This window comes from Euprymna scolopes, chromosome 14, assembly GCF_053919585.1.
Source record: "Euprymna scolopes isolate OS-2025 chromosome 14, ASM5391958v1, whole genome shotgun sequence".
Lineage (NCBI taxonomy): Eukaryota > Metazoa > Mollusca > Cephalopoda > Sepiida > Sepiolidae > Euprymna > Euprymna scolopes.
Window position 1 is genome coordinate 87,640,562 of NC_136495.1, and position 26,898 is coordinate 87,667,459.

Here is a 26,898-nt window from a genome sequence, read left to right on the forward strand (position 1 = left end):
ATAAAAAAAACCCATACCTATGACCATTTTTTATTAAAAAAAAAACCCATACCTATGACCATTTTTTATTAAAAAAAAACCCCATACCTATGACCATTTTATATAAAAAAAACCCATACCTATGACCATTTTTTATTAAAAAAAAAACCCATACCTATGACCATTTTTTATTAAAAAAAAAACCCATACCTATGACCATTTTTTATAAAAAAAACCCATACCTATGACCATTTTTTATAAAAAAAACCCATACCTATGACCATTTTTTATAAAAAAAACCCATACCTATGACCATTTTTTATAAAAAAAACCCATACCTATGACCATTTTTTATAAAAAAAACCCATACCTATGACCATTTTTTATTAAAAAAAAAACCCATACCTATGACCATTTTTTATAAAAAAAAACATACCTATGACCATTTTTTATAAAAAAAACCATACCTATGACCATTTTTTATAAAAAAAACCATACCTATGACCATTTTTTATAAAAAAAACCATACCTAAGACCATTTTTTATAAAAAAAACCATACCTATGACCATTTTTTATAAAAAAACCCATACATATGACCATTTTTTATAAAAAAACCCATACCTATGACCATTTTTTATTAAAAAAAACCCATACCTATGACCATTTTTTATAAAAAAACCCATACCTATGACCATTTTTTATAAAAAAAACCATACCTATGACCATTTTTTATAAAAAAACCCATACCTATGACCATTTTTTATAAGAAAAACCCATACCTATGACCATTTTTTATAAAAAAACCCATACATATGACCATTTTTTATTAAAAAAACCCCATACATATGACCATTTTTTATAAAAAAACCAATACCTATGACCATTTTTTATAAAAAAACCCATACATATGACCATTTTTTATAAAAAACCCATACATATGACCATTTTTTATAAAAAAAACCCATACCTATGACCATTTTTTATAAAAAAACCCATACCTATGACCATTTTTTATAAAAAAAACCATACATATGACCATTTTTTATAAAAAAAACCATACATATGACCATTTTTTATAAAAAAAACCATACCTATGACCATTTTTTATAAAAAAACCCATACCTATGACCATTTTTTATAAAAAAAACCCATACATATGACCATTTTTTATAAAAAAACCCATACCTATGACCATTTTTTATTAAAAAAAACCCATACCTATGACCATTTTTTATAAAAAAACCATACCTATGACCATTTTTTATAAAAAAAACCCATACCTATGACCATTTTTTATAAAAAAACCCATACCTATGACCATTTTTTATAAAAAAACCCATACCTATGACCATTTTTTATAAAAAAACCCATACCTATGACCATTTTTTATTAAAAAAAACCCATACCTATGACCATTTTTTATAAAAAAAACCCATACCTATGACCATTTTTTATAAAAAAAACCCATACCTATGACCATTTTTTATAAAAAAAACCCATACCTATGACCATTTTTTATAAAAAAAACCCATACCTATGACCATTTTTTATAAAAAAAACCCATACCTATGACCATTTTTTATTAAAAAAAACCCATACCTATGACCATTTTTTATTAAAAAAAACCCATACCTATAACCATTTTTTATAAAAAAAACCCATACCTATGACCATTTTTTATAAAAAAAACCCATACCTATGACCATTTTTTATAAAAAAAACCCATACCTATGACCATTTTTTATTAAAAAACCCATACCTATGACCATTTTTTATAAAAAAAACCTTACATATTACCATTTTTTATAAAAAAAAACCATACCTATGACCATTTTTTATAAAAAAAAACCCATACCTATGACCATTTTTTATAAAAAACAAAAACCATACCTATTACCATTTTTTTTTATAATAGTCTTGTTTCTAGTGTCACATGCATTACATTCAGACAGAAAGAATATTTTAAACATTGTTAAACAATGTATAAACTCTGTGAATTGTGCCTTTATTTTTTTATAAAAATGTGTTTCTAAATTTTTATGGAGTCTTCTAATTATTGCAATAGTCTTTTAGTAAATGTTTATTCATTGAACCCCTGAGAATTAATGTATTTGTTGTCACGTGTGTTACCCTTGCGAAATCTCGATTTCCAAAGTTCTGTGAAATGGGAAAATACTTAAATTTGGCAACCAATCAGAATAAAGTATTTTCTTAATCTTAGTTTTTGTCCTAAGTGAATTGGTCATTTGGCTTGGACCGTACTGTCCCTTAAAGTTCCAGCTTTATAGCATAAACAATTTTCATTGAAAAGATTTCAAACAGACACAGGTTAGTGTAAAAACCTTTATTTTTTCATGTATGTATTATAAAAATTTATCAAGTAGTTTTTTTTTTTTAAACTGTTTGAATGAACACATATATATATAAGAATTTTGGAGTAGAAATCTTTTGGACAGCGTTCATTTTTCCAGCAGCAGCAAACACCAATAATGCATGCTGGTGACTTAATGTAAAAAATCGACAAGGCTAGCTTAGTTTTCCATACGGTTGATAAAGAAATTTATTTTCTCAACCTTTGAATATTTTAACTTGTGATGAAAAGAAAAATTAAATATTTTAATTATATATTTTTTCTTTGATAATTTATTTTTAACATTTAGACAAGGACCTAATTAAAATAAAAACATTTCATATCAACAAAGCTGAAAAGTACTAATTACCAAATGCTGCTGTTTGCCGTTTGAAATTATCAGCAAATAAAACAATTTATTTCTTTTGTTATAAAATTTGAAATGAATTGATTAAGTACTTTTCACATAAGTGTTCTACCGTCATGTAAATTCATAACAAAATGTCTGTTTACAAAGTGATTTTACAGCAAATGAATTACACATTTTTGAATTTTTATTTTTAATTATTTAGAAAACATTACAAGTGTGCGATTATAAAAAGAAAATGTATATTGGCTATTGTATACTTTTTGAATGAACTTTCTATCTATCTATTTATTTTTGTACTAGACAACCTCAACTTCATGATATTCTAACATTTGAATGAAAAGTCACATGTTTAGTTCAAATTCATGGTTTTATATATATATATATATATATATATATATATACATACTAAATTTAGAAAATATATATGGCAATCATATATATATATATATATACGAGGGGCGTGCAATAAGTAATGCCCCGACTCGCTTCCCATAGAAGTAAAACAACAAAACTTGGCACATAGGAACCACCCAGAGTTATGCATTTCTCCCATCGTTTGATGCAGCTCTGGAGACTGTTTTTGTAGAACATCCCAGGTTGGTCCTCCAACCACGACCTGACTTCAGAAATCAAGGCTGCATTATCTGAGAAATGCTTTCCTTTCAAAAACAACTTCATGGCTAGGAAGAGGTGAAAGTCAGATGGTGCAAGGTCAGGAGAGTAGGGAGGATGGGGAAGGATTTCATAACCACACGCCCGTGCTTCTGATCTGGCGACATGCGAGTTATGGACCAGAGCGTTGTCCTGCAGGAAGAGAGTACCTTTGTGATCTTGCCCCGCCTCTTGATTTTGATAGCTTCCCTTAATTTCCTCAAAAGTGAAGCATAATAGGCTCCTGTAATTGTGGTACACAAGAAATCTGTTATCACTACTCCGTCATGGTCCCAGAAGACTGTGAGCATGACCTTGCCAGCGGAGGGCAACACCTTTTCCTTCTTTGGAGGTGGTGAGTACAAGTGCTTCCACTGCATTGACTTGGCTTTAGTCTTTGGATCATAGTGATGGACCCAAGCTTCATCCTGTGTAATCAGTCTTTTGAAAAACTTTGACTCATCTTCTTGGCACATCTCCAAATTCATCCTCGAGCACTCAATGCGTTCTCACTTCTGGAATGGTGTGAGCAACCTGGGAATCCATCTGGCAGACACCTTATGCATATGTAAATGGTCATGAATGATAGTTTCCACAGACCCTGTACTAATCTTGACATCTTGGTCTATTTGGCGAATAGTAATGCGGCGATCTTCCAAAATGGCAGCCTCAACTTTACAGAGAGATGCCTCATAAATGGCAGAAGGGGGGGGGCGACCAGGTCTGGGAGCTGTTTCTACAGACTTCCGGTCATGTTTGAATTCACAATGCCAGCATTTTACAAGGTCATATGATGGGACATTATCACCATAAGTTCCTTTCATTTCATCAAAAGTCTCCTTTCAAATACAAAAACCGGATCACTGCTCGACATTCAACAGGCTCCATTTCACACCTGACTCAGTTCAAACACCTGTAAAACAGAAACCACAATTAGTTCAGAGCTGTAATTTGCCACATAACCTGTAGAGATATAAATCATTGCACATGCAAAATTTCAGCTAGATCAGACAACTGAAAGTGGGTCAGGGGCATTACTTATTGCTCGCCCCTCATATATATATATATATATATATATATATATATATATTTAGTAATGTCCTATCTTAGCATGGAATTTTTTTTTTTTAATGTTCAATTAGAACAAAAAAATTGAACAGAAAGTTTATTTCCTGGTGAAGTTTTATCAATTATAGATACTGATATAGAAATATCAGTAATGAAGTATTCCAGAAAAGGCCAATGGTACTGGCAAAAAAAAGCCGATATAATTGCATACCGGCCAGGGAATTTGATCAGAAAACTGAGTCCACCAGTTCCAGTAGGAATGGTAGATATTGGAAGAAATCAGGATGTGCTTTATTATTTTCAACCTAAAATTTCTCAATAAATAAATCTTTTATAGCATTGTATGAGTATGTCATTATGTTTAAATCCATTGATTATTGAAGATTTTGAAGTGATATTTTAGCATGTAACACATGTGACATCACATGTTACACAGATTCAAAGTGTTCTTTCAAGAAGAAAAAATAGCTAGATCTTTTTTTTTTTTTTTGCTATTATTTTATTTGCAGTAATATATATATATATATATATATATATATATATATATATATATATAACCAGAAAGGATTTTTTCCTCTGAGTTTTATTGAAGAATGAGAAAAAAAGTCAATTAAGCATAATGTGTGTTACATGGACATAGGGCTAACTTTATGAAAATTTAATGTATAAATATTTAACAACAGAAACTCAGGATCTCAATTATTTTGAAATCTATATATGTCTCAATCATGAAAAATATAATTAAACATAATTCTATGTTATTTATTAGTAAAAATGAATGCCTGAAAAATAGGCAATTCTTTCATTTTCTGATTTCAATAAATAGCCGATGTTTATAGCCTCAGCACAGACAACACAGAAAAGATCAGAAGTGAAATTTTTTATTTTTTTGTAGTTTCAGAAAAAACATAACAATGCTAGAAAATATTAGATTTAAAATTCTGATTTTGGACCACTTTCCATGGAATGAGCCATATGTGAATCTACTTTGGCAGCAATTTAGACCAATTCTTGATGTTTTTAGAAAATAAATGTCAGTTTCATTCACTTTTAATAATTTTCATATTTTATCCATGTAATAAATCAAAGAAATTTTCATACTTTGATCCACTAAAACAGCCATCCATATTCACCAAAAAGTTTTTTCATAACTGCGTCATTTTTTCATTTTTTCCACAAGGAATGCTCCATTCCCCTACACTTTCACTTTTGGAGGATGTTTTCATTATCTATTCCAAAAGATAATATTTACTTTTAATGCATTCAATATTACAATTTTTGAACCATAGGATTTACGTAAAAACAACAACAAAAAAATATTCTAGGTATGTCAAGTACATTCAACTTTAACCTTTTTCCTTCTTACAGTGTCGATTTCAAAAGGCTTAAAAATACCTACATGAAACATACCACTGTATCATAGATTTTCCATTCTTTAAATAGTAGATTGACATTTTTCAAACAATCAAATTAATCACCACTTTCTGAATATTACTTTCAAACATTCATAATATATATATATATATTTTTTTTTTTTTTTTTTGCCTTCTAATAAATAATATGCAACATCATTATGCAGGACATACTGGTTTTCAGTATACAATGATTGTTGCAATTGATTTTTATTGCTACCTAAACATTTTTTTGATAGAAATCATTCCAGACAAGGCATGAAGCCACTTGATGCAAGCATCTAAAAACAATACTATTTCAACATCAAAACTAATAATAGGCATTAGATGAATAGATTCTGACTAAGAAAACAGTAATTCTTCCTACTTTGTCAGAAATATCACTCATGGAATGTGATGACTAAAGAACATGCAAAAAAAAGACAGGTGTGTCAATCCAAATAAGGAGATTAAACAAAATATCAACATCTCTTAATTTGATGAACAACTATGAAACAAATTACAAATAAAATATCAAAAAAAAAAAAAGAAGCTTGTTGGAAAAATAAAAGAATCAGAGAGGCAGTGAGAGGTTCAGAAAGAGAAAGAGAGAAGGTTTGGTTGATTTGTCTATTTTACAAACAATTGAGGTCATTAACGCTGAAACATTTTCCCTGTTAGAAAAGGATATATTGTAGATGTTTAATTGAATACAAGTTACTACTTTAGTTACCATAATTGGAATGAAACTATACTTTTCTCAATACTGTTGGGCACATTTATTCTCATGAGGGCGCATTTGCTCACTAAATTAGGGTTGAAGACGTGTTGCATAAAGAGAAATAATATAGAAATCAAAGACAGGCTTAGATCTGATGGCCTCAGAGAAAGATTAAACTTGAACAGTATAGAGAGATGGTTTGATCACATTAAAAAAATGAATAAGAGTTCTTGGGTTAGTACATGTAAAACAGTTTAAGAAATAGGGTCAGTTGGTTGAAATGGGAAAACATGAAAGGAAGTTATAAGGAAGGATTGGAGACAAAAAGAGGTTACTTTGGAAATTAATTTATAAAAGCTGTCCAGCCAACAATAAATCCAACAATGGTAATTTAATACCCCCCCCCCCAAAAAAAAATAAGGTGGAGCAAAAGAATTGACAAGAGAATATATTTTTTAAATTTACCTTTTGGTGTGATGCCAAAATCAGTTTTTCTGAAATCATCAGCAAATGGGAGAAAAATTATATGAAATCCAGAAGGTGAAATCTGAACCCTTTGTTCATTTAATACTTGTTTCTACAAGAAAAAAACAAAGAATTATAATATTTGTAGAAACAGACTTCTGGTGAAGATAATCATTGTTAAATAGAATGAAATGAAATTTGAAAAGCTCAAAAATTATCTGCAGTTTGAGTTAAAATGAAGATCAGAAAGAACAGATATACTGAGCAGAGATATTAAAAAGAATTATTTGCTTTGTCAGTTTTATTTCTTTAAGGTTAAGCTGAACAAACCAAATATAAGTGTCACTGTACATGATTAATTGAACACAAGTTGCTATTTCACTCATAGATAAGGAAATTGTAGATTTATACATTTTCAATAATTAGACTGATTTTTTTTTTTACCGCGATTGTATGCACATACTCAACATAAGCTGTTGACCAAAGGAGAAAATTATCACATTTAATGAGACATAAAAAGAGTGGGGATTATTTTTTTTTAATTTTTAAGTGCATAAAATCATAAGAAACGTCAGAAAAATTCACATGCAAGATTTTGATGCATTAATTTGAATTTTAATCTTCAAATTAGATTCTAACTTTTAAGAGAGCTTTGTACAAAAATTAGCCAATCAGATTACATCTTTTATTTATATCTGATAATCAACCAATCACAATGATCCTAACGTGTTATAATCAAGGTGGCTGCCTTCAGCAAAGAGAAAATATATAAACAAAGAGAAAACTGTGTTTAAGTATTCCTAAAATGAGGTCATAGGATGGCATTGTCTATAGTAAATGATATTTTAATATCTTCTCTTGTAGAGTTAAAAGCAATACTCCATGATGAAACACATATTACAATGCCAAGTGAAACAAACTCATTAGAAAATGACACCGACTTACCATTACAACAGTAAACAAGTCATGCATATGCTGATTCAAATCATCTATTGATGATTCTGAGAAATACTATTAGACAAGTTAAACCATATGTGTTATGGACACCACAAAAAGACAATAGATTTGCAAGAAGCTGAAAAGACAATACTCCACATTAACTTTCTTGCATCTGAAGAGTTAGGTACAAAAAACAATGTGTGTACAGAAAGTTTTTGTCCATTTTACAAGATATTTTTAGCTTCTAATGGATGGACATCAATGTCAAAACATTTATCACTTTGTATAGCTCTACACCATCTGTCTGGGTATTCTCAATTGATTGGTTTATTAAATGCTACTCACCTGGTTTTAAATCATGATACAGTACTAGCTGAACTTGTGGTTGATCATGGAGAAAATTATTATCTATCCATTATCCAGATGAGTATTGAAACAACTTTGATATGCAACAATAATGTTTTGGTGAGAAAATTTTATCTGGACATTGAAGAACCCACAACTGAAGTGATACAATTGTGGTATACACAACAAAACAGTGTCTGTCCTACATCAATCAAACGATGTTCCTGTGGTCGATCAACAGGCAAAAATCACTGCTCACACAAATTCTTCCAACTGATTTTGCCGCTTCTCAAACGTCAAATGATTTCTCGATCCATTCCCACCGACAAGTGACCTGTTTTTATAAGGCATGCGCATGTGATCTCGCGAAACTTTGTTCACTACAAAACATCACGCCCGCAGTGATGGACTCTTTCTTTCTTTCTTGACGCGCGCGACTCACATGACAAACAGACACGAGGACGTTTGTACGGCAAGCCATTTTCCCCACACTCCCCCCGATCTCATGATCACAGAGATGGCAAGGGGGTGATGATCGTCTTGGCTGGGTGCTTCTTCGAGGGGGGATGACACACGCCTCATCTTCACTTGTACTTCCGTCTGCAGTCTGAGGGTCGAGCATCTGTGTCTTCTGGGAGGCTACTAATCTCTGAGTCACTGTCTAATGGTGGTGCTGTAATCCATAGCAATGCCTCGCTAGATTCTGACTGATTCGCTCGTGTCATCTAGTGATAGTTGCGTTTCTAACCGTATGTCTTTAACATGACAGGGCACGGTGTTAACCCGCACCGCTTGTGGGCTGATTATTTCAGTGACTCGCCCGACTCCATACCTTGTTGTGCACTTGCCTCGTGGGTTCTTTCCTCACTCTCTATCCAGCTACTTCCAGTTCAGGCAGCAAGTTCGTCTCTATGCCCTTCACCCTGATGTGATACCTATGCAATATATCAGCCGGCACAGTAGAGGGCGAAACATCATCTTTTGGAGTTACATTGTACAAATAAACTGCCTCAAACACTGTGCAGCCTGATTTAGCGTGATTGTTTTGACGGTTCGATGATTCCGTTCAATGATCCAATTTCCACTAGGAACATGAGCACATCGAAACCTCAGATGTATTCCCCAGCTATCAGTAAACTTCCTAAACTGCTCACTGGTAAATGCAGCACCACTGTCAAGCAATATCTCTGTTGGAGGTCCACGTTCAAGGAAAATATTGTTTAGTTGACGGACAATAGTGACTGTATCTTGTCGACGCAGCATACGCCATATGGCAAACCTTAATGGATCGCAATCAATGAGAGTCAGGAAATCCTCGCCATTGTGTGTCTATCACTAGCCAGCTCTAGTAGCTCCTAACTTCCAACTTCCCCTTTTTCCAGCGAACGGGTGCTGGGTCAATGGACTGGCATTCCACACAATTTTTGACCACTTCCATAACGTCTACCCATTGCACTCCTGATTCAATCAACTTAGCGAAATATAGGGTCCGCTTGACTCCAGGATGCCCACTTTGTTGGTGGATTTCCTTAATCCGATTAGATTGACCAGGAATCATACATGCGGCACAGGGAGGTTGTATAGGTTCAACAGTTCTTTTTATGGCATCAAGCCATCTTTGAGGTACCCTTGTTAAACAATCTGCCTTGTTTATGCTGGATCTGACCAGTGACACCTCTATCAATAGTACATATTCGTTCACCAGGCTCATGATCGTATCGAGCCGCCAACGGATGAGCATCTGGCTTGTTACTTTGGTTCGTACTCTAGCCCGTCCGGTAAGAGTGTCTGAAATTCACTTATGGACGCAAGCAGAATCTGTGAATAGTCGCAGGGTGGTTGTCTTCCAAAGGATTGCCAAGTTCATTCCCTTGATCACTGCATCGAGTTCTGTCAGGTTTATGTGTTGAGAGTCCTTTTCTGGGCGTAACCAGCAAGCGTCTTCCACTACGGCTCCATCATGGACTAACGACACGCCAATGGCAGGAGAACTTGCGTCAACCCACACACTACATTCCTGGCTGTCAACACACCATCTGCCCCATGCTGGATCTTCTTTGTGCACTCTGGTGAGGACCTTTCTGACAATTGTATTGAGAGGGGCGTCATAAATTTTGTCATCCCATCTGGTGTGACGTCAGAGTCTTTTCGTTTGATGAATGCCACTGCAATACAAAGCCAGCCATCCACAGGAAGGTGTCCAATCAACTTTCCGCACAATCAAAATCATTTCGTTGTGTGAAAACACGGCATACCTAGGATTTCATTGCCTCGTTTCCAACACAGGACATTATCTTCTTCCCAAATCTGCAAACCGAGCACTCTTGCACCGTCCCATAGCCTTTCTGGTTCCTTGCTGAGAAGGCCAAAGTTGTGAAGATGTTCTTTTATGCACGTTGCAGGCACAATTTCTTCATCCACATCATCAATATATGCAGATATTGTCTGCTCAATGCGCTCATCCTTAGTCAATATAGCGTCAACAATCCTTTGCATAATTGATGGCGCCACATTAAGTCCAAATCCCATGCGGGTTAAGGGGGGGGCACCAATTCCTTCTCTGGATAGGGAACTAGCTATCCATTTTTTATCCAAGTCTGTAGTTCCTCATCGTATTCTCCACAAGCTCCAGGGGGAATTTTATATTCCGGAACCCTATTGTACGACTTCCCGGGTGGCTGCTCGTCTGACCATTTCCAGGAAACTGTCCAGGATTTCGTACGCTGGTCGAATTCCACATTAAAGTCAGGCTGTTCCAGTTTCATGGATGCAATCAGAGCAACTTCTAATGGAGTAGATGCTTCTGCAATTGCTAACACCGGCTTCGCATCTTTTTCTTTTAAAATATTGCAGGCTCTAGCCAACAATTCCTGAAGCCCAATCTCGCTAAGCCTTAACAATGCTCATAGCAGTCGGCTGGTGTCGTCCGGGAGTCCTGTGAGAAAGGCACAACTTAATATGCATTCAGTCACTCCACCAAACGGTGCAGCTAATCTCTTTAAATCCACCAGGTAGACGTCCACCGTCTCATCCAACTCAAGCCACCGTTCGGTGAACTGCCTCCAGACAATAAAAGGGTCTGTAGCATACTTCTCCAGAGTTGGTTCATCTCCGAGCTGTTGATAAACGGAGTATGCCCCCTTGGCCAGCCTCAATGGATGACAAGCGTGGGATCCTTTATTTTGCAAAACCGGCAGACAAGCTCAGCTTTTTCCCACCACTCAACTACTGAGGGTCCGGCGGAGGAGCCGTCGAACTCTGGTATCAATCTCAGATCAAACTTGTCCATTGCAAAATGGGCTGAAATAGCTTGCGGTTGATCAACAAACAAAAATCACTGCTCACGCAAATTCTTCCAACTGATTTTACCATTTCTAAAACGTTAAATGATTTCTCGATCCATTCCCACCGACAAGTGACCTGTTTTTATAAGGCATGCGCACATGATCTCGCGAAACTTTGTTCACTACAAAACGTCACGGTCGCTGTGATGGACTCTTTTTTTCTTAGCACGCGCGACAGATACACACAAGGATGTTTGTACTGTAAGCAATTTTCCCCACAGTTCCTCTAACATTTCACATACATTTCTGAAGAGAACAAGGAAAAGAACATTGGAGTTACCAAAAATATGTCTAGTTACATATTCTGGAGGAAAGGAGATGCCTATAAAATGACCCTTCATACAAACCTAGATATCCATCTCCCCCCTGACTGTCATGGTAGAAAATAGAGATTTAATAATCAACAGGGTGAATCTTTTTGTTTCAGACAGTTTTATGGATTTAATAAAATGCTCTGCCAAAAGTCAATATAAAGATGTAAACATTTGTAGATGTCTACAAAACAAGGCATAATGCATAGATATGTGCAAATGTGCTCGAGATACATGCTATAAAATTACTAGAAACAATGTGAAAGATGAAGTAATGATAGTAATGATGAAGTAATACTTCATAAAACAATTTATGACTTTTTTTTTACTGTAAATAAACTGCTATAATTGTTTCATGTTTATCAATAAGATTGTTCTATATTGTTTATCAATAAGATTGTTCTATATTGTTTATCAATAAGACTGTCATGTTTGCAAAAGGACCCTTTTTTACTGGGGACATATTTTACTTGTCACCGTACTTTTGACTTCTCGTTTGCTGTGACGTTATCTTAAACTTTCCCTTTTTTTTATTCTTTCTCCTTTCTTTCACGCTAAATCTCTATTTAAGGAACTTTAGGTATTGTTTTGGTTAATTGTATAGAAAAATAACTCTGTTTATCGATTCTCGTCAACGAGACTTCAGCCGCTTCTTGGCGGGCCTTTTGAATCTATGCTCTTTCAGTTCACCTGCCTGCACGATACGACGTGTTGATTTCTCGCTCCTCATGCCGCTAACATAACTGGGTAGGTTTCAATTTAAGTTTTTCTTTGTATTGTTTAAACTGAATTTACGCTTCTTCTACTCATAGAATAATGTGCTTTCATGTAATAAGCAATTTATTTAGACTGACGTTATTCTTATTGGGGCAATATTTGAAGTATGCTAAATTCTTTTAGCATTTCGGTTCTCTGCAACTATATTTGTTGGCTAGGTCGAGTGCTCCCATTTGGGAAACTGGTTTCCCCCCGCATTGAACCGACCTTGAGTCAATTTCTCCCTCATAGGGAGGCGAGCAACAAGTTATTTATTTCGTGAACTACCAGTTGAAAGGGATTTGGAAGCCTTTAAACTGACAACCGTGAACGACTATGCCTGTGCTTTCTCGTGGTTTCACCTAATATTATTTCTTCACTTAAGGATTTAAATTTATTTGTTTGTTTTCCTTGCCTTTCTTAATAATCTTCCTTCCCTTTTTTATCTTATAGTTTTCTCATTGGTTGCTAAGTTCACGTGTTCATTTATTTTTCATGCCTTCCAGTCTCTTTACTCATTGCAGTAACATTATTTTATCTAAGTATATTCTATCATGTCTAGGACAGTTTACCATTCCTTACATCTACACCAGTATCGACACGGTCGTGCAAGATTTCTATTAATCTTTCTCCTCCTTGCCTAGTTACATGCAGCCCTTTCTCTCTCGCTCTCTTAATGCATAAATGTCTTTTCCGTCACAGAAAACTCATACCTTGTTATTTCTGTTTTATTTTCAGGTTTTTTTTACCTAATTCACCAATAAATACTCGTACTTTCCCTTAACGAAATGCGTTTGTTTTTTGGTGGGTTTGAGTTAACTGGCTGTCTGAAACAAGGTGTCGACAGGCATTTTGCCGAAGGCAGCACAAAGACTTGTGTTCTTATTTGTAAATTAAAGAATAAAAAAGAAAAGAAATATCGGCTAAATTTCTTTTGAATAAAAGTTGAAAATTATTTTACGTTTAGATGAAGACTTGGAAATTACACAAGAACGCAAATACATCTAAGGTTAGAATTATGTCTATGCAGGACAAGACTATGAGACTGCATACTTCTAGCTGAAAATGTAAGGATGGGCCAAAGTGTTATCAGGACATTCCCTATATCATGAAATTATGTTGTGGAAACCTTAATAACTCAAAAACTATCTGATCAAGCTGAAATTTTGGATAGTCGTTGCCGTTATCAAATAGCACCAGAATCATACATCAAATTTTGTAAAATTGCAAATTAAAATTATGTCAAAATTTTGGTTTAAATGAAACTTTTGGTTTAAATGAAAACTTTTCATGGTCAAAGTCATATTAGCTTCATTAGCTACAATTTGGGTGAAGCAACAAGTCCCTACAATGAAGAGAACCTAAGTTATCACCAAAGGTGTGGCTTTTAACCTTTGAACTAAATATCTAAAAATTAAATCAGTTCTAAGTTGGATCATGATCAATAATTCTAACCAAGTTTAGTGATGATTGATCAAGCGATGTGAATACTAGGCTGTACACAAATTAACAAACAGTCATAAACTTGACTGAAAACATAACCTCCTCAGCATAGATAAACATAAAAATAATTTTATCATAATAATAACTTGTCACATTGAAAGAATAGAAGTGCCTCTACATAAGAAATATCTAAATTTAACCAAAAATTCTATTTTTAATATATATAATTTGAAGCACTATCAAAAATCTCTTCTAAAATGTTTTATTTAATAAATATTCTTGACTTAGAGACAAACTATAAATATTAAGTTCGGTATCTATAGATTAAATGATCAAGAATTTAATTGGGAATAAAATGTATTAAACTACATATTTGATTATTTATTGATTGGGTGCTACTCAGATCCAAGTAAGTCATCATGTTTAATTTAATTATAGGCCATTTTTAAATATGACTGCCATTCTCACTAATGCGGAACATTTATGCTTGTGAAAAAAGTATAATGTGAATGTTGGCATTCAACCCAATCTGAGATAACAAAATAAAAAATCTAGAGTGATTTTGATCTTTGGGTCCAAAACCTAACACTGAATACTGCACGTTTGTTTATAGTTGAATTTTGCCTTGAAAACTTATGTGCAACATTTAAGAGTAAAATAGTATTAAAGAATTGCCATTGAAAATGAATGAATCATAATTCATTAATCGAAGAATTTTATTTTATAGTCATCATGAAATGTTATAATTAAAATGGATAATTTGATTTATTTTTTAAAATAACAAACAATGTAATGTAATAACTAATTAAAGGATAGGAAATTGTTGAAGAAATGAAAAAGTATCAAACTGACACAGCTAATTATACCTGTGGAAGAAGAGCAACAAAGCAGGGTGGCGATGATTTGGATTGGATGTATTTGCAGATAGGAACAACATCATGATGAAGACATCTTTCCAACAAAGCTGTGAAAAGACAAGTGCTACCAGCAAGGGTCTGAAAATAAAAAGCATATCTAAAACACCGATCAACAATATTCAGGCAAAAATATCCTCACCAAAAACCAGGAAAAATTATCTAGTAGAAGTTTAATATAAAAATGTTTTTCATATTTTGCCAATCGACCATTGATAAGAACAGAAATACCTGTAAATCAAGGGTAAATAAGTCAGTTTGTCATTTAACCATGTAAAAATGAATAGTGAATCAACAGAATCATTAAAGAAAAGGTCTACATTGATTGAAACTGCAGTGTTACAATGCCAATCTTTAAGAGGAAAGGCAGTTCAGCTGAATACAGCAACTAAAGACTAATTCAACTTCTTTTACACATAATGAAAGCGTTTGAACAAATCATCAACTGTGGAATATGAGAGATTGTAATAATTATACAACATCAGTCAGGTACAACAGATGTCATTCACATTACATGACTCTGGATGGAGAAAATTGCCAAGACCTCAAAATCGTTGCCTTCCTCAACCTTAGACGACATGCCACATGGTGTGATCATACAACGCAACACCATCATGTCCCCTGGTTAGCACGGTTGGATTATTCTACGATTCACCAAAGAGTCTAGTACAGACTGCCGCTGATATGTGTAATGACTGTTCTATCATGGTTGATGCACAACGAGATTCAGATTCCTCTCTGGTACTTTTTATTTGTGTCATGGATGATGCCATCACCAAGGACTTGCATTGGATCATTCTAAGACATTCTTATATGCAGATAATGTTTTGCTCAACCTGCATCCAACCTGCAACAACAAGTCCAGTTGTGGAAGGACAGGTTGGCACAGTTTGGTTTGCTTCAGAGCAAAGACTTGCCATTATGGAAACCAAAATGTTCTGTTGGATGCCTGGAATTACACTGCATCATCACATTTGCAATGAGGACATCTGAAGGCATTTTGGCATTTCACAGATTCAGGGTAAGATGAGGGAATGGCAGCTCTGATAGTTTCAAGTCAGTGAGCATACAAAAATCACTGACTATCTTCAATCATAATTGAGAAGTTCTGTTAGAAAATATTGAAGCTCATATGCTGGTTTATGATCCCTATTCTCCGTTACTTGGAGGTTATATTATTTTTATATATTTTTTTCTTTCTGTGAGTGCCAAACCAGTCGATTTTCCAGAAAAATGACTAAAGTCATAAAGTAACAATAAAAAAGCACAATAACGTCATAACCAGCAATAACAATAAGGATGAAGATAAAACAAATTAGTAATAATAATATTAATGATAATCATAAGAAAATAATCTATATATGAATATGCTTGTCCGTACGGTGTCACGTCATCATCATCGCAAACATTAATTAATGAAACGCGTCATCATCGCAAACATTAATCAATGTGAATTATCTCCCTTTATTGTTCAATCTTTATTAGTTAAAAATCATTAAACCCTTTTATTTCCCAAAACTCCCCGAACAACAAAAAAACAAAAAAATATATATATAAACTGTCTATTTATGGTTCCGGATTATTTTAAAGACAATTATGCATAGAAGGTATCATTCCACAGTTTAAATAGTATAGTATTTTACTTACATTTTTAACGATGTTTTCTGTAGTACGGAACGCTTATTCTATTTTATTCAGTAATAAATATATTTTTTACATTTAACGCTACGAGTTCTTTTTTTTTTTTTTTTTTTTTTTTTTACTGTGCCACTTTATCTTTTTTTTTTTTTTTTTTTTTACTTTTGAGTGAGCCTTACATAACAAAAAATGTTTAGAAATAAATGTTACAAAAGTCAAGAATAACTTTATTAAATAAATCACCAAAGTCACCATTTGCAAATACACTGAGGAACACAGAGTCAAAACATATTTTACGTCTTGTTCTGTTTTGTTTTGCTTTTGTTTTACGGCATATCAATCCTTTTTCATGTTATTTAATGCCGAATCGAGTAATTTTGTAACATTTATACAACTTCACGTTGTTTACATAGTTATTACTTATGGTTTGTTCGTTTTATTTTGCTTCTTTTACAGGCAGTCATCATCTTCTAATGCCCACCGACAGGGCATACATATTTAAATACTATAAAAAATGGACACAACAATTTTTTTTTTAATATGAAATAAAACACTTTGTTTCATTACTTACGATTTAATTTATTTAAAGAAATATTTATTTCCTATTTAAAGATTTTCAGTATATTTTATTTAACTGAAGAATTTTTCCATTATTTTTATTACATTGTTAGGTGAAGTTTCAGAATAGTTAACCCCCCCCCTCCCCATATTAAGAATGACTTTCAGCATGATTCTTACAATAGCGGTATCAAAGATTTTTTTTTCCTTATTTTAAAACAAATTATTAAAAAAAGATACAAGACCATTAAATTTTTTTTCATTAAATTGTTATTTAGGTGAAGGTTCAAAATAACCGTTTTTTTTTATGCAGTAAAATACTTTGTTTCAATAATTATGGTTTAAATAAATATTTATTCCTTATTAAAAGATTTACAGTATATTTTCTTTAACTGAAGAAATATTTATTGTTCATACATATATTTTCCCTTATTTATTTACATTGTTAAGTGTAGTTTCAGAATAGTTAACCCCCTCCCCATATTAAGAATGGCTTTCAGCATGATTCTTACAATAGTGCTATCAAAGTTTATTGATTTCTCTTATTTAACAAAAATTATAAAACAGATACAAGAACATTTTAAACATTTTTTTCATTAAATCGTTATTTAGGTGAAGGTTCAAAATAGTTAACCCTTCTCCCCATAACCGTTTTTTTTATGCAGCAAATACTTTGTTTCAATAATTATGGTTTAAATAAATATTTATTCCTTATTAAAAGATTTACAGTATATTTTATTTAACTGAAATCTATATCAATAATTCGACTTAAAAAATATTTGTGAATTTCCAAATCTTCATTGAATAAAATTCAAAATAAATAGAAAAGTCTATTGCATATGTAAAAGTTGACGGTTGCTTATTTAACTTCATTAAAAGCTATCAAAGTCAACCAAGAGCTGCTCAATATTCTGGCTTAATGGATCATTTAGCCAGGAATGAGGATGGTTATTCTGGTGTACCAGTTATTCTACCATCTACATTTACAGGAAGTCCTAGGAATCTACAACAGCTTTATCAAGATGCAATGGCAGTTTTCTGTGACCTATTCATTACTCACACGTGTAATCCAAAATGTCCTGAAATATTAAACAACTTGGGGGTCATCAGAACTTTCACAAAATCGATGTCAACAATGTCACACAGTTTCACAGTCTGACTCCCAAGAACCTGCTGACTGACCACTATTCTCACTCCAAGCAGCTGATCGACGTCCCTGTCACCGTCTCAATCATCACCAGCACTTCCTGACAATACCAACAGAATCAGTTACGATCGCATTGACCTTCAAGAAAAGTTTTAACTAAAGTTCTTTGTTCTACTTGCTTTCATACGTTCATTTTTGTAATATAACAATAAGGAATTTCTTATTGATGTGCTTTAAAAGATTTTAACTACTGTGGAATTTCTACGGGTCCTGCTAGTTTTAAAATAATACAATTAAGGAAAAAACACTTTTCTTAAATATACTTTTAAACAGAATAAAAGGTAAAGGAAAATGAATAATAATAATAATAATAATGAAAAAAAAAATTATGAATATTATAAAAAATAAGTTGCTCGTGCGTGGTCTTCCCTCTAGTGCTGCATGTGAGATGACGCCACAAAAATAGTCAAGAAATGATGAATGTGAGAAGTGTGAAGAACCAACGTTGCCTTCACATTTTCACCAAATTTCAGAAAAATCTAACGAATGGGGTAAAAGTTATGGGTGTGTTGATCCCATTTGAAAATATTTCAATTTGCTTTTAACACAGTTGGAATTTATATTCAAATGTTTAAGGATACATTTCAGACAGACAATACAGAACTCCGAAAATGTGACAGTGATAAATGTTGATTCTCACAATTCTGAGGCAGCACATTTAGGACACAATGCAATTTTGAGGCAGCACATTAGGAACACAATGCAAGAAATCACCAGTACATCTGAGCAAATATCAGTGTGTTTATGCTGAGGATCTAATATAAATGTATATCATTGCAGGTTTAGTCTATACAGCCACAGCACAGGACATTTAAGTAGCAATACTAGACACCATAACGTTCAACGCTAGACAAGGTGCACACTGCTATTTAATTTGACACTCATAGTCTTTAAATCAGTAATAAGTATATTTCACCTTCCCCCATCAAAATAAAACTTATATAACTGGATTCACAATAAAATTTATTTAAAAATGGTATTTTAATATTTTTGTTGTGATTTGTATTTCAAAGAAATCACTATTTAAATGTGACTATTAACAATGAAACCTGTCAGCATAGCATGCCCACTAGTGGTAGATGACTTTTTGCAAAGAAGCGATCGGGGTGTGTTCACATAAATACTTGAAGCAGAAGTTGTACACATCGATGACGTTTCTAATTGTTTTAGCTATGAAATTTGAACACAACACGTACGTCTTTCCAGTCAAAAATTAGAATATCTCAAAGTTGACGCTTTGCAGTACAAATATAAGTAAAGATAGAAACTGTGTTCAAATGTTATTTAATAACAAATATATTAATTTCTTTTGTCCTAAAATTTGAAAAGAATTTTGGATTTAAACTTTATGCACAAGTAGATAAAAGTAGTGATAACCGCATATAAACATGAATTTTTGCGTGCACAAAAAAATCTGTAAACAAATCATTTGTCAACAAACTTACAAAAATAGAGTATTCATTTTTTTTTTGTTCTTGTTATTATTTAGAAAACATAAGTTTTTAATTATGGACAGGAAAAGAATATTTTTTTGAAAAAGAATAACCGACAATGAACATTGTTTTTTTTTTTGTTCTTGGTTTTCGAGTTAACACTTTGTAATACAAAGATAAGTAAAGATAGAAACTGTTCAAACGCTATTTAATAGTGAATATATTAATTTCTTTTGTCCTAAAATGTTAAAAGAATTGGATAAAAACTTTTTATGCACGAGTAGATAGAAGTAGTGACAACCGCATGTAAACATGAATTTTTGTGCGCAAAAAATCTGTTAACAAATCATTCGTCAACTAACTTACGAAAATGAAGTATTCATTTTTTTTTTGTTATTATTTAGAAGCATAAATTTTCAAGGTACTACTACAGTTTATTGCTGAAAATGGAGACACCATTTTTTTTCGGGCGCCTGTTGTCACAATCAGAGGGAGAAATCAGTATTTTAAACTATGACCAAAGCATGAAATAACAAAAAATTAAAAAAAAAGATAATGATTACTTCCGGAAAGAACTAATTACTACGTGCCCCAGCTTATAAATAAACACCCCCAACCTCCCCATGTTAAGAACAGCTTTCGAGGTTTGGGGGCGGGTGTTTATTCCGAAAGCTGTTCTTAACATGAGGAAGTTGGGGAGTTTATACTATGCTGGGGCACACATGAATTAGCAGGGGTGTGATGTACCACACAGTGGGGCAGAGGATGCGTGACCAGAAGTCTTACCGCATGTGTGTGGGACGGGATCGGGTGAAAAAGAAAGAGATCAAAACTGGCGCCCATAGTTTTATGAACTGTGGTATTGTAAAATCTTGCAAAATCAGGCCACACACATGCAAATGAGGGGAATCACAGGCAGCTCGAGTCGAGAAGTATGGGAGTGAATCTGTATCTTTGACGATTGTTGTGTTCATCACATTGTTTTGGATTTCAAGCCATGTGGTTGTTGGCCTGTTGCTACAATCTTTTTTTTTTTTTGAGTTGGAAACAGAAGTATTTAATTTGGTACTCTTACTATAAATTAATTTTTAAGTTAACAAACTTACTTATTCCTGGGAAAAATTATTAACAAAATATAAAATAATATTCATATGATTAAAAACCTTTTTTTTAAGTAAAAACTTAAGTAAAAGATAATACGTATTTATGTTTATTTTAACTTACCTTTTCATCGGGATATATAAATTGAGAAGGCTTCATATGCTGGAAAAATTTGACTTTATTGCGTGGCTTAAATCCCATTAATGTAAGACCTGAAAAGTACAACAAAAATAATTCTTAATATAAAAAATATCACTGTTCAAATATTTGTTAGCTCACACTTGCTAGATTTTACTACTATCAAAATGTTGTGAATGGTTGATGGGAAAACAATCAGAGTGGATTTCTAAAGCCTGGACCTAATTATAAGGAAAACATTTAAGATAAGAAAAGGTTGGTACAAATTATTGATTGAGTTTTGTTAGTGATCAGTAATAATATATGAATTTATACTTGTCTAAAATAATCAAAAAGCAAAATGTTTCTGATGAGTTAGCAGTTATGTGTTGATTTCAGTGAACATGGCGCACATTCATAAGACATTAACAGACATCCTGGACCCTGACTGTACCCAATGCATTCAAACCTTCATAAAAAACGATATCACTGAGAAAGCTATTCAAACACTAACTGATGCCCATTTGAACAGTTTCAGTATTCATATTCTTAGTAACAGACTTGCTATCTTCGCTCTCGCCATACCTATTCTCAGAAGATAGAGCTGTCCATTGTTGCCAGTTCCTCAACTTTCAAACCTTCTGCTGCCTCAAACTCCTTACTGTTGTGGCGAACATGACCCATCCTCAGTTCAGAAAGTCCGTCATTGTTTGGGGAGTGTACAAGAACGTTACCAACATACCTCCAACACATGTTCAGAACCTCCTATATAGTTGTGAGGATTCCATACAGAACAGTGTCAGTAGTTTATATCCAGCGTTTTTCAGCATGCCAGAAGATGAAAGCCACTGCTCAAAGTGAGTCCACACCAACACATGATCCGCAACCTGACTCTGATATTCCTGATACGACAATGTCGGGATGAAAGAGTGACTGATAGATCACCGATAGTGATGAAGAAGATCCAGCTCTGAAGAACTTACAGCCTTGCAACAACCCTGGTTGTTGAAAGGCTTTAAGTTCTACTTGAATCCTAAGTACACTTGCTTTTGAACCAGAAACTATCATGTACTGTACAGGACTGGGAGGAAGGAGATGAACAATATACTCCTCAGTTCCTTCATTGTTGCTAATGTGGGTTTCCTTCATTTCAGCAGCTGACTGGCCTTTAGCTATCTAATGTCCTTTTGCCGAGCCTACGGTCCTGCATTTGAATATCGTTATCACAAAATAGGTTTGCAAAAATGTCATTATCACAAAATAAATTTGCCACTTCAATTTGAGTATAAATAATTTATTTTAATTGCATTTTGTATTACCTGCAGAGCCAAAAGTTTTTATTCCAGCAATTTCCTCTTTGTCAAAGATGATTTTTCTACCACCAAAAGTTAGAGAAAATTTTAAGTCTTGCGGCATGAGCACCTTACCAGTTTCCTGAAAGATAAAAATCAAAATCTTTTAAATATTTATTCCCAGCAGAAACTTTATAGACAAAAATCATGGCAAAGGAAAATGGTTACTATTGAAGGAAACTGAACTTTGATTTTCAACACACATGCAAATAAGTTGTTTAATCTGTATCTCAGTTCCACATTTGATACATGAACACAATTCAAATGATGGTGTCTCAATGCTTCTTGAGAGATGTACTGAGCAGTGTTTAAAAGGTTTTGAATGATAGAATGATTGTGAGAAAGAAAACAAGATCCATCCAATTTAGATTGAAAATGAAAAGGAAATGGTGTTGGTCTTTTTATCATGCTGTTAATCATGTTAGCGATTTATACTGATGAAGTTGATGGTTGGTAAGAAAGATCTTGCAGTAATATCTCTTTATGCAAGACAATGCAGTTAGAATGAAAATGCCAAAGATTAGTTTTATGAGAAGCAAGTAAGGTTGATGAGAATGGAAGTATTTGCTGTGTTAGTTACTAATCAATCTATTGAAGAAATTGTAACACATCAAAAACCAGTTATTTGCAATTTTACATTGAAGAAAGCTCATGAGGTAAAAGAGTAAATTTAACCCCAGGAGAAAAAGTGTGAGAACTGAATGAAGATCACATGAAACGCAAATTTAGAGATCATGTGATAAAGTGTTTACTTACCACACAAGTTCTCCACGCAAGTGAACACACAAACACAAACAGATGACCTTATTCAGGCAAACACAATTATCACCCTTTAAATCTGCTAATATTATTCTTTGCCACAAGGGGGCAATACAGCTACCTTCACTTCCAGTTTGCATCATTCTCCCTCTTTTCACCGGACCTCAAGACAATGCAGATGTGACAAAAACACTTCCCAGTTCTGTCTAACCCAGGCCACTCCCAACAAAGAATCTTGAAGCCTAAAAGCAAGTAACTTTACTCATTCATCTTTTGCCATGAACTTTTATAATCTTTAATTTGTAATTATGTTGGAAATAAATTTTGCCATGAACTTTTATAATCTTTAATTTGTAATTATGTTGGAAATAAATTTTGCCATGAACTTTTATAATCTTTAATTTGTAATTATGTTGGAAATAAATTTTGCCATGAACTTTTATAATCTTTAATTTGTAATTATGTTGGAAATAAATTTTGCCATGAACTTTTATAATCTTTAATTTGTAATTATGTTGGAAATAAATTTTGCCATGAACTTTTATAATCTTTAATTTGTAATTATGTTGGAAATAAATTTTGCCATGAACTTTTATAATCTTTAATTTGTAATTATGTTGGAAATAAATTTTGCCATGAACGTTTATAATCTTTAATTTGTAATTATGTTGGAAATAAATTTTGCCATGAACTTTTATAATCTTTAATTTGTAATTATGTTGGAAATAAATTTTGCCATGAACTTTTATAATCTTTACTTTGTAATTATGTTGGAAATAAATTTTGCCATGAACTTTTATAATCTTTAATTTGTAATTATGTTGGAAATAAATTTTGCCATGAACGTTTATAATCTTTAATTTGTAATTATGTTGGAAATAAATTTTGCCATGAACTTTTATAATATTTAATTTGTAATTATGTTGGAAATAAATTTTGCCATGAACGTTTATCATCTTTAATTTGTAATTATGTTGGAAATAAATTTTGCCATGAACGTTTATAATCTTTAATTTGTAATTATGTTGGAAATAAATTTTGCCATGAACGTTTATAATCTTTAATTTGTAATTATGTTGGAAATAAATTTTGCCATGAACGTTTATAATCTTTAATTTGTAATTATGTTGGAAATAAATTTTGCCATGAACTTTTATAATCTTTAATTTGTAATTATGTTGGAAATAAATTTTGCCATGAACGTTTATAATCTTTAATTTGTAATTATGTTGGAAATAAATTTTGCCATGAACTTTTATAATCTTTAATTTGTAATTATGTTGGAAATAAATTTTGCCATGAACTTTTATAATCTTTTATTTGTAATTATGTTGGAAATAAATTTTGCCATGAACGTTTATAATCTTTAATTTGTAATTATGTTGGAAATAAATTTTGCCATGAACTTTTATAATCTTTAATTTGTAATTATGTTGGAAATAAATTTTGCCATGAACGTTTATAATCTTTAATTTGTAATTATGTTGGAAATAAATTTTGCCATGAACGTTTATAATCTTTAATTTGTAATTATGTTGGAAATAAATTTTGCCATGAACTTTTATAATCTTTAATTTGTAATTATGTTGGAAATAAATTTTGCCATGAACTTTTATAATCTTTAATTTGTAATTATGTTGGAAATAAATTTTGCCATGAACGTTTATAATCTCTAATTTGTAATTATGTTGGAAATAAATTTTGCCATGAACTTTTATAATCTTTAATTTGTAATTATGTTGGAAATAAATTTTGCCATGAACGTTTATAATCTTTAATTTGTAATTATGTTGGAAATAAATTTTGCCATGAACGTTTATAATCTTTAATTTGTAATTATGTTGGAAATAAATTTTGCCATGAACTTTTATAATCTTTAATTTGTAATTATGTTGGAAATAAATTTTGCCATGAACGTTTATAATTTTTAATTTGTAATTATGTTGGAAATAAATTTTGCCATGAACGTTTATAATCTTTAATTTGTAATTATGTTGGAAATAAATTTTGCCATGAACTTTTATAATCTTTAATTTGTAATTATGTTGGAAATAAATTTTGCCATGAACTTTTATAATCTTTAATTTGTAATTATGTTGGAAATAAATTTTGCCATGAACGTTTATAATCTTTAATTTGTAATTATGTTGGAAATAAATTTTGCCATGAACTTTTATAATCTTTAATTTGTAATTATGTTGGAAATAAATTTTGCCATGAATTTTTATAATCTTTAATTTGTAATTATGTTGGAAATAAATTTTGCCATGAACGTTTATAATCTTTAATTTGTAATTATGTTGGAAATAAATTTTGCCATGAACGTTTATAATCTTTAATTTGTAATTATGTTGGAAATAAATTTTGCCATGAACTTTTATAATCTTTAATTTGTAATTATGTTGGAAATAAATTTTGCCATGAACTTTTATAATCTTTAATTTGTAATTATGTTGGAAATAAATTTTGCCATGAACTTTTATAATCTTTAATTTGTAATTATGTTGGAAATAAATTTTGCCATGAACTTTTATAATCTTTAATTTGTAATTATGTTGGAAATAAATTTTGCCATGAACTTTTATAATCTTTAATTTGTAATTATGTTGGAAATAAATTTTGCCATGAACTTTTATAATCTTTAATTTGTAATTATGTTGGAAATAAATTTTGCCATGAACTTTTATAATCTTTAATTTGTAATTATGTTGGAAATAAATTTTGCCATGAACTTTTATAATCTTTAATTTGTAATTATGTTGGAAATAAATTTTGCCATGAACTTTTATAATCTTTAATTTGTAATTATGTTGGAAATAAATTTTGCCATGAACTTTTATAATCTTTAATTTGTAATTATGTTGGAAATAAATTTTGCCATGAACTTTTATAATCTTTAATTTGTAATTATGTTGGAAATAAATTTTGCCATGAACTTTTATAATCTTTAATTTGTAATTATGTTGGAAATAAATTTTGCCATGAACTTTTATAATCTTTAATTTGTAATTATGTTGGAAATAAATTTTGCCATGAACGTTTATAATCTTTAATTTGTAATTATGTTGGAAATAAATTTTGCCATGAACTTTTATAATCTTTAATTTGTAATTATGTTGGAAATAAATTTTGCCATGAACTTTTATAATCTTTACTTTGTAATTATGTTGGAAATAAATTTTGCCATGAACTTTTATAATCTTTAATTTGTAATTATGTTGGAAATAAATTTTGCCATGAACTTTTATAATCTTTAATTTGTAATTATGTTGGAAATAAATTTTGCCATGAACTTTTATAATCTTTAATTTGTAATTATGTTGGAAATAAATTTTGCCATGAACGTTTATAATCTTTAATTTGTAATTATGTTGGAAATAAATTTTGCCATGAACTTTTATAATCTTTAATTTGTAATTATGTTGGAAATAAATTTTGCCATGAACGTTTATAATCTTTAATTTGTAATTATGTTGGAAATAAATTTTGCCATGAACGTTTATAATCTTTAATTTGTAATTATGTTGGAAATAAATTTTGCCATGAACTTTTATAATCTTTAATTTGTAATTATGTTGGAAATAAATTTTGCCATGAACTTTTATAATCTTTAATTTGTAATTATGTTGGAAATAAATTTTGCCATGAACGTTTATAATCTCTAATTTGTAATTATGTTGGAAAT

The 26,898-nt window shown here is 31.7% G+C and overlaps 1 protein-coding gene across 6 annotated transcripts in view; it reads right to left on the reverse strand.

Moving 5' to 3' along the window:
- LOC145293149 (DNA repair protein Ku70-like) overlaps positions 1-26,898 on the reverse strand; it is a 462,221-nt gene that overhangs the window by 21,053 nt on the left and 414,270 nt on the right. For all 6 annotated transcript variants that reach the window (XM_080139577.1, XM_080139576.1, XM_080139578.1 and 3 more), the window contains 4 exons: positions 22,422-22,536; positions 21,109-21,197; positions 15,001-15,129; positions 6,997-7,108 (listed from right to left, as the gene is read on the reverse strand). In XM_080139577.1, the coding sequence (XP_079995703.1) occupies positions 6,997-7,108; positions 15,001-15,129; positions 21,109-21,197; positions 22,422-22,536 (445 nt within the window). The remainder of the gene's footprint in view (positions 1-6,996; positions 7,109-15,000; positions 15,130-21,108; positions 21,198-22,421; positions 22,537-26,898) is intronic.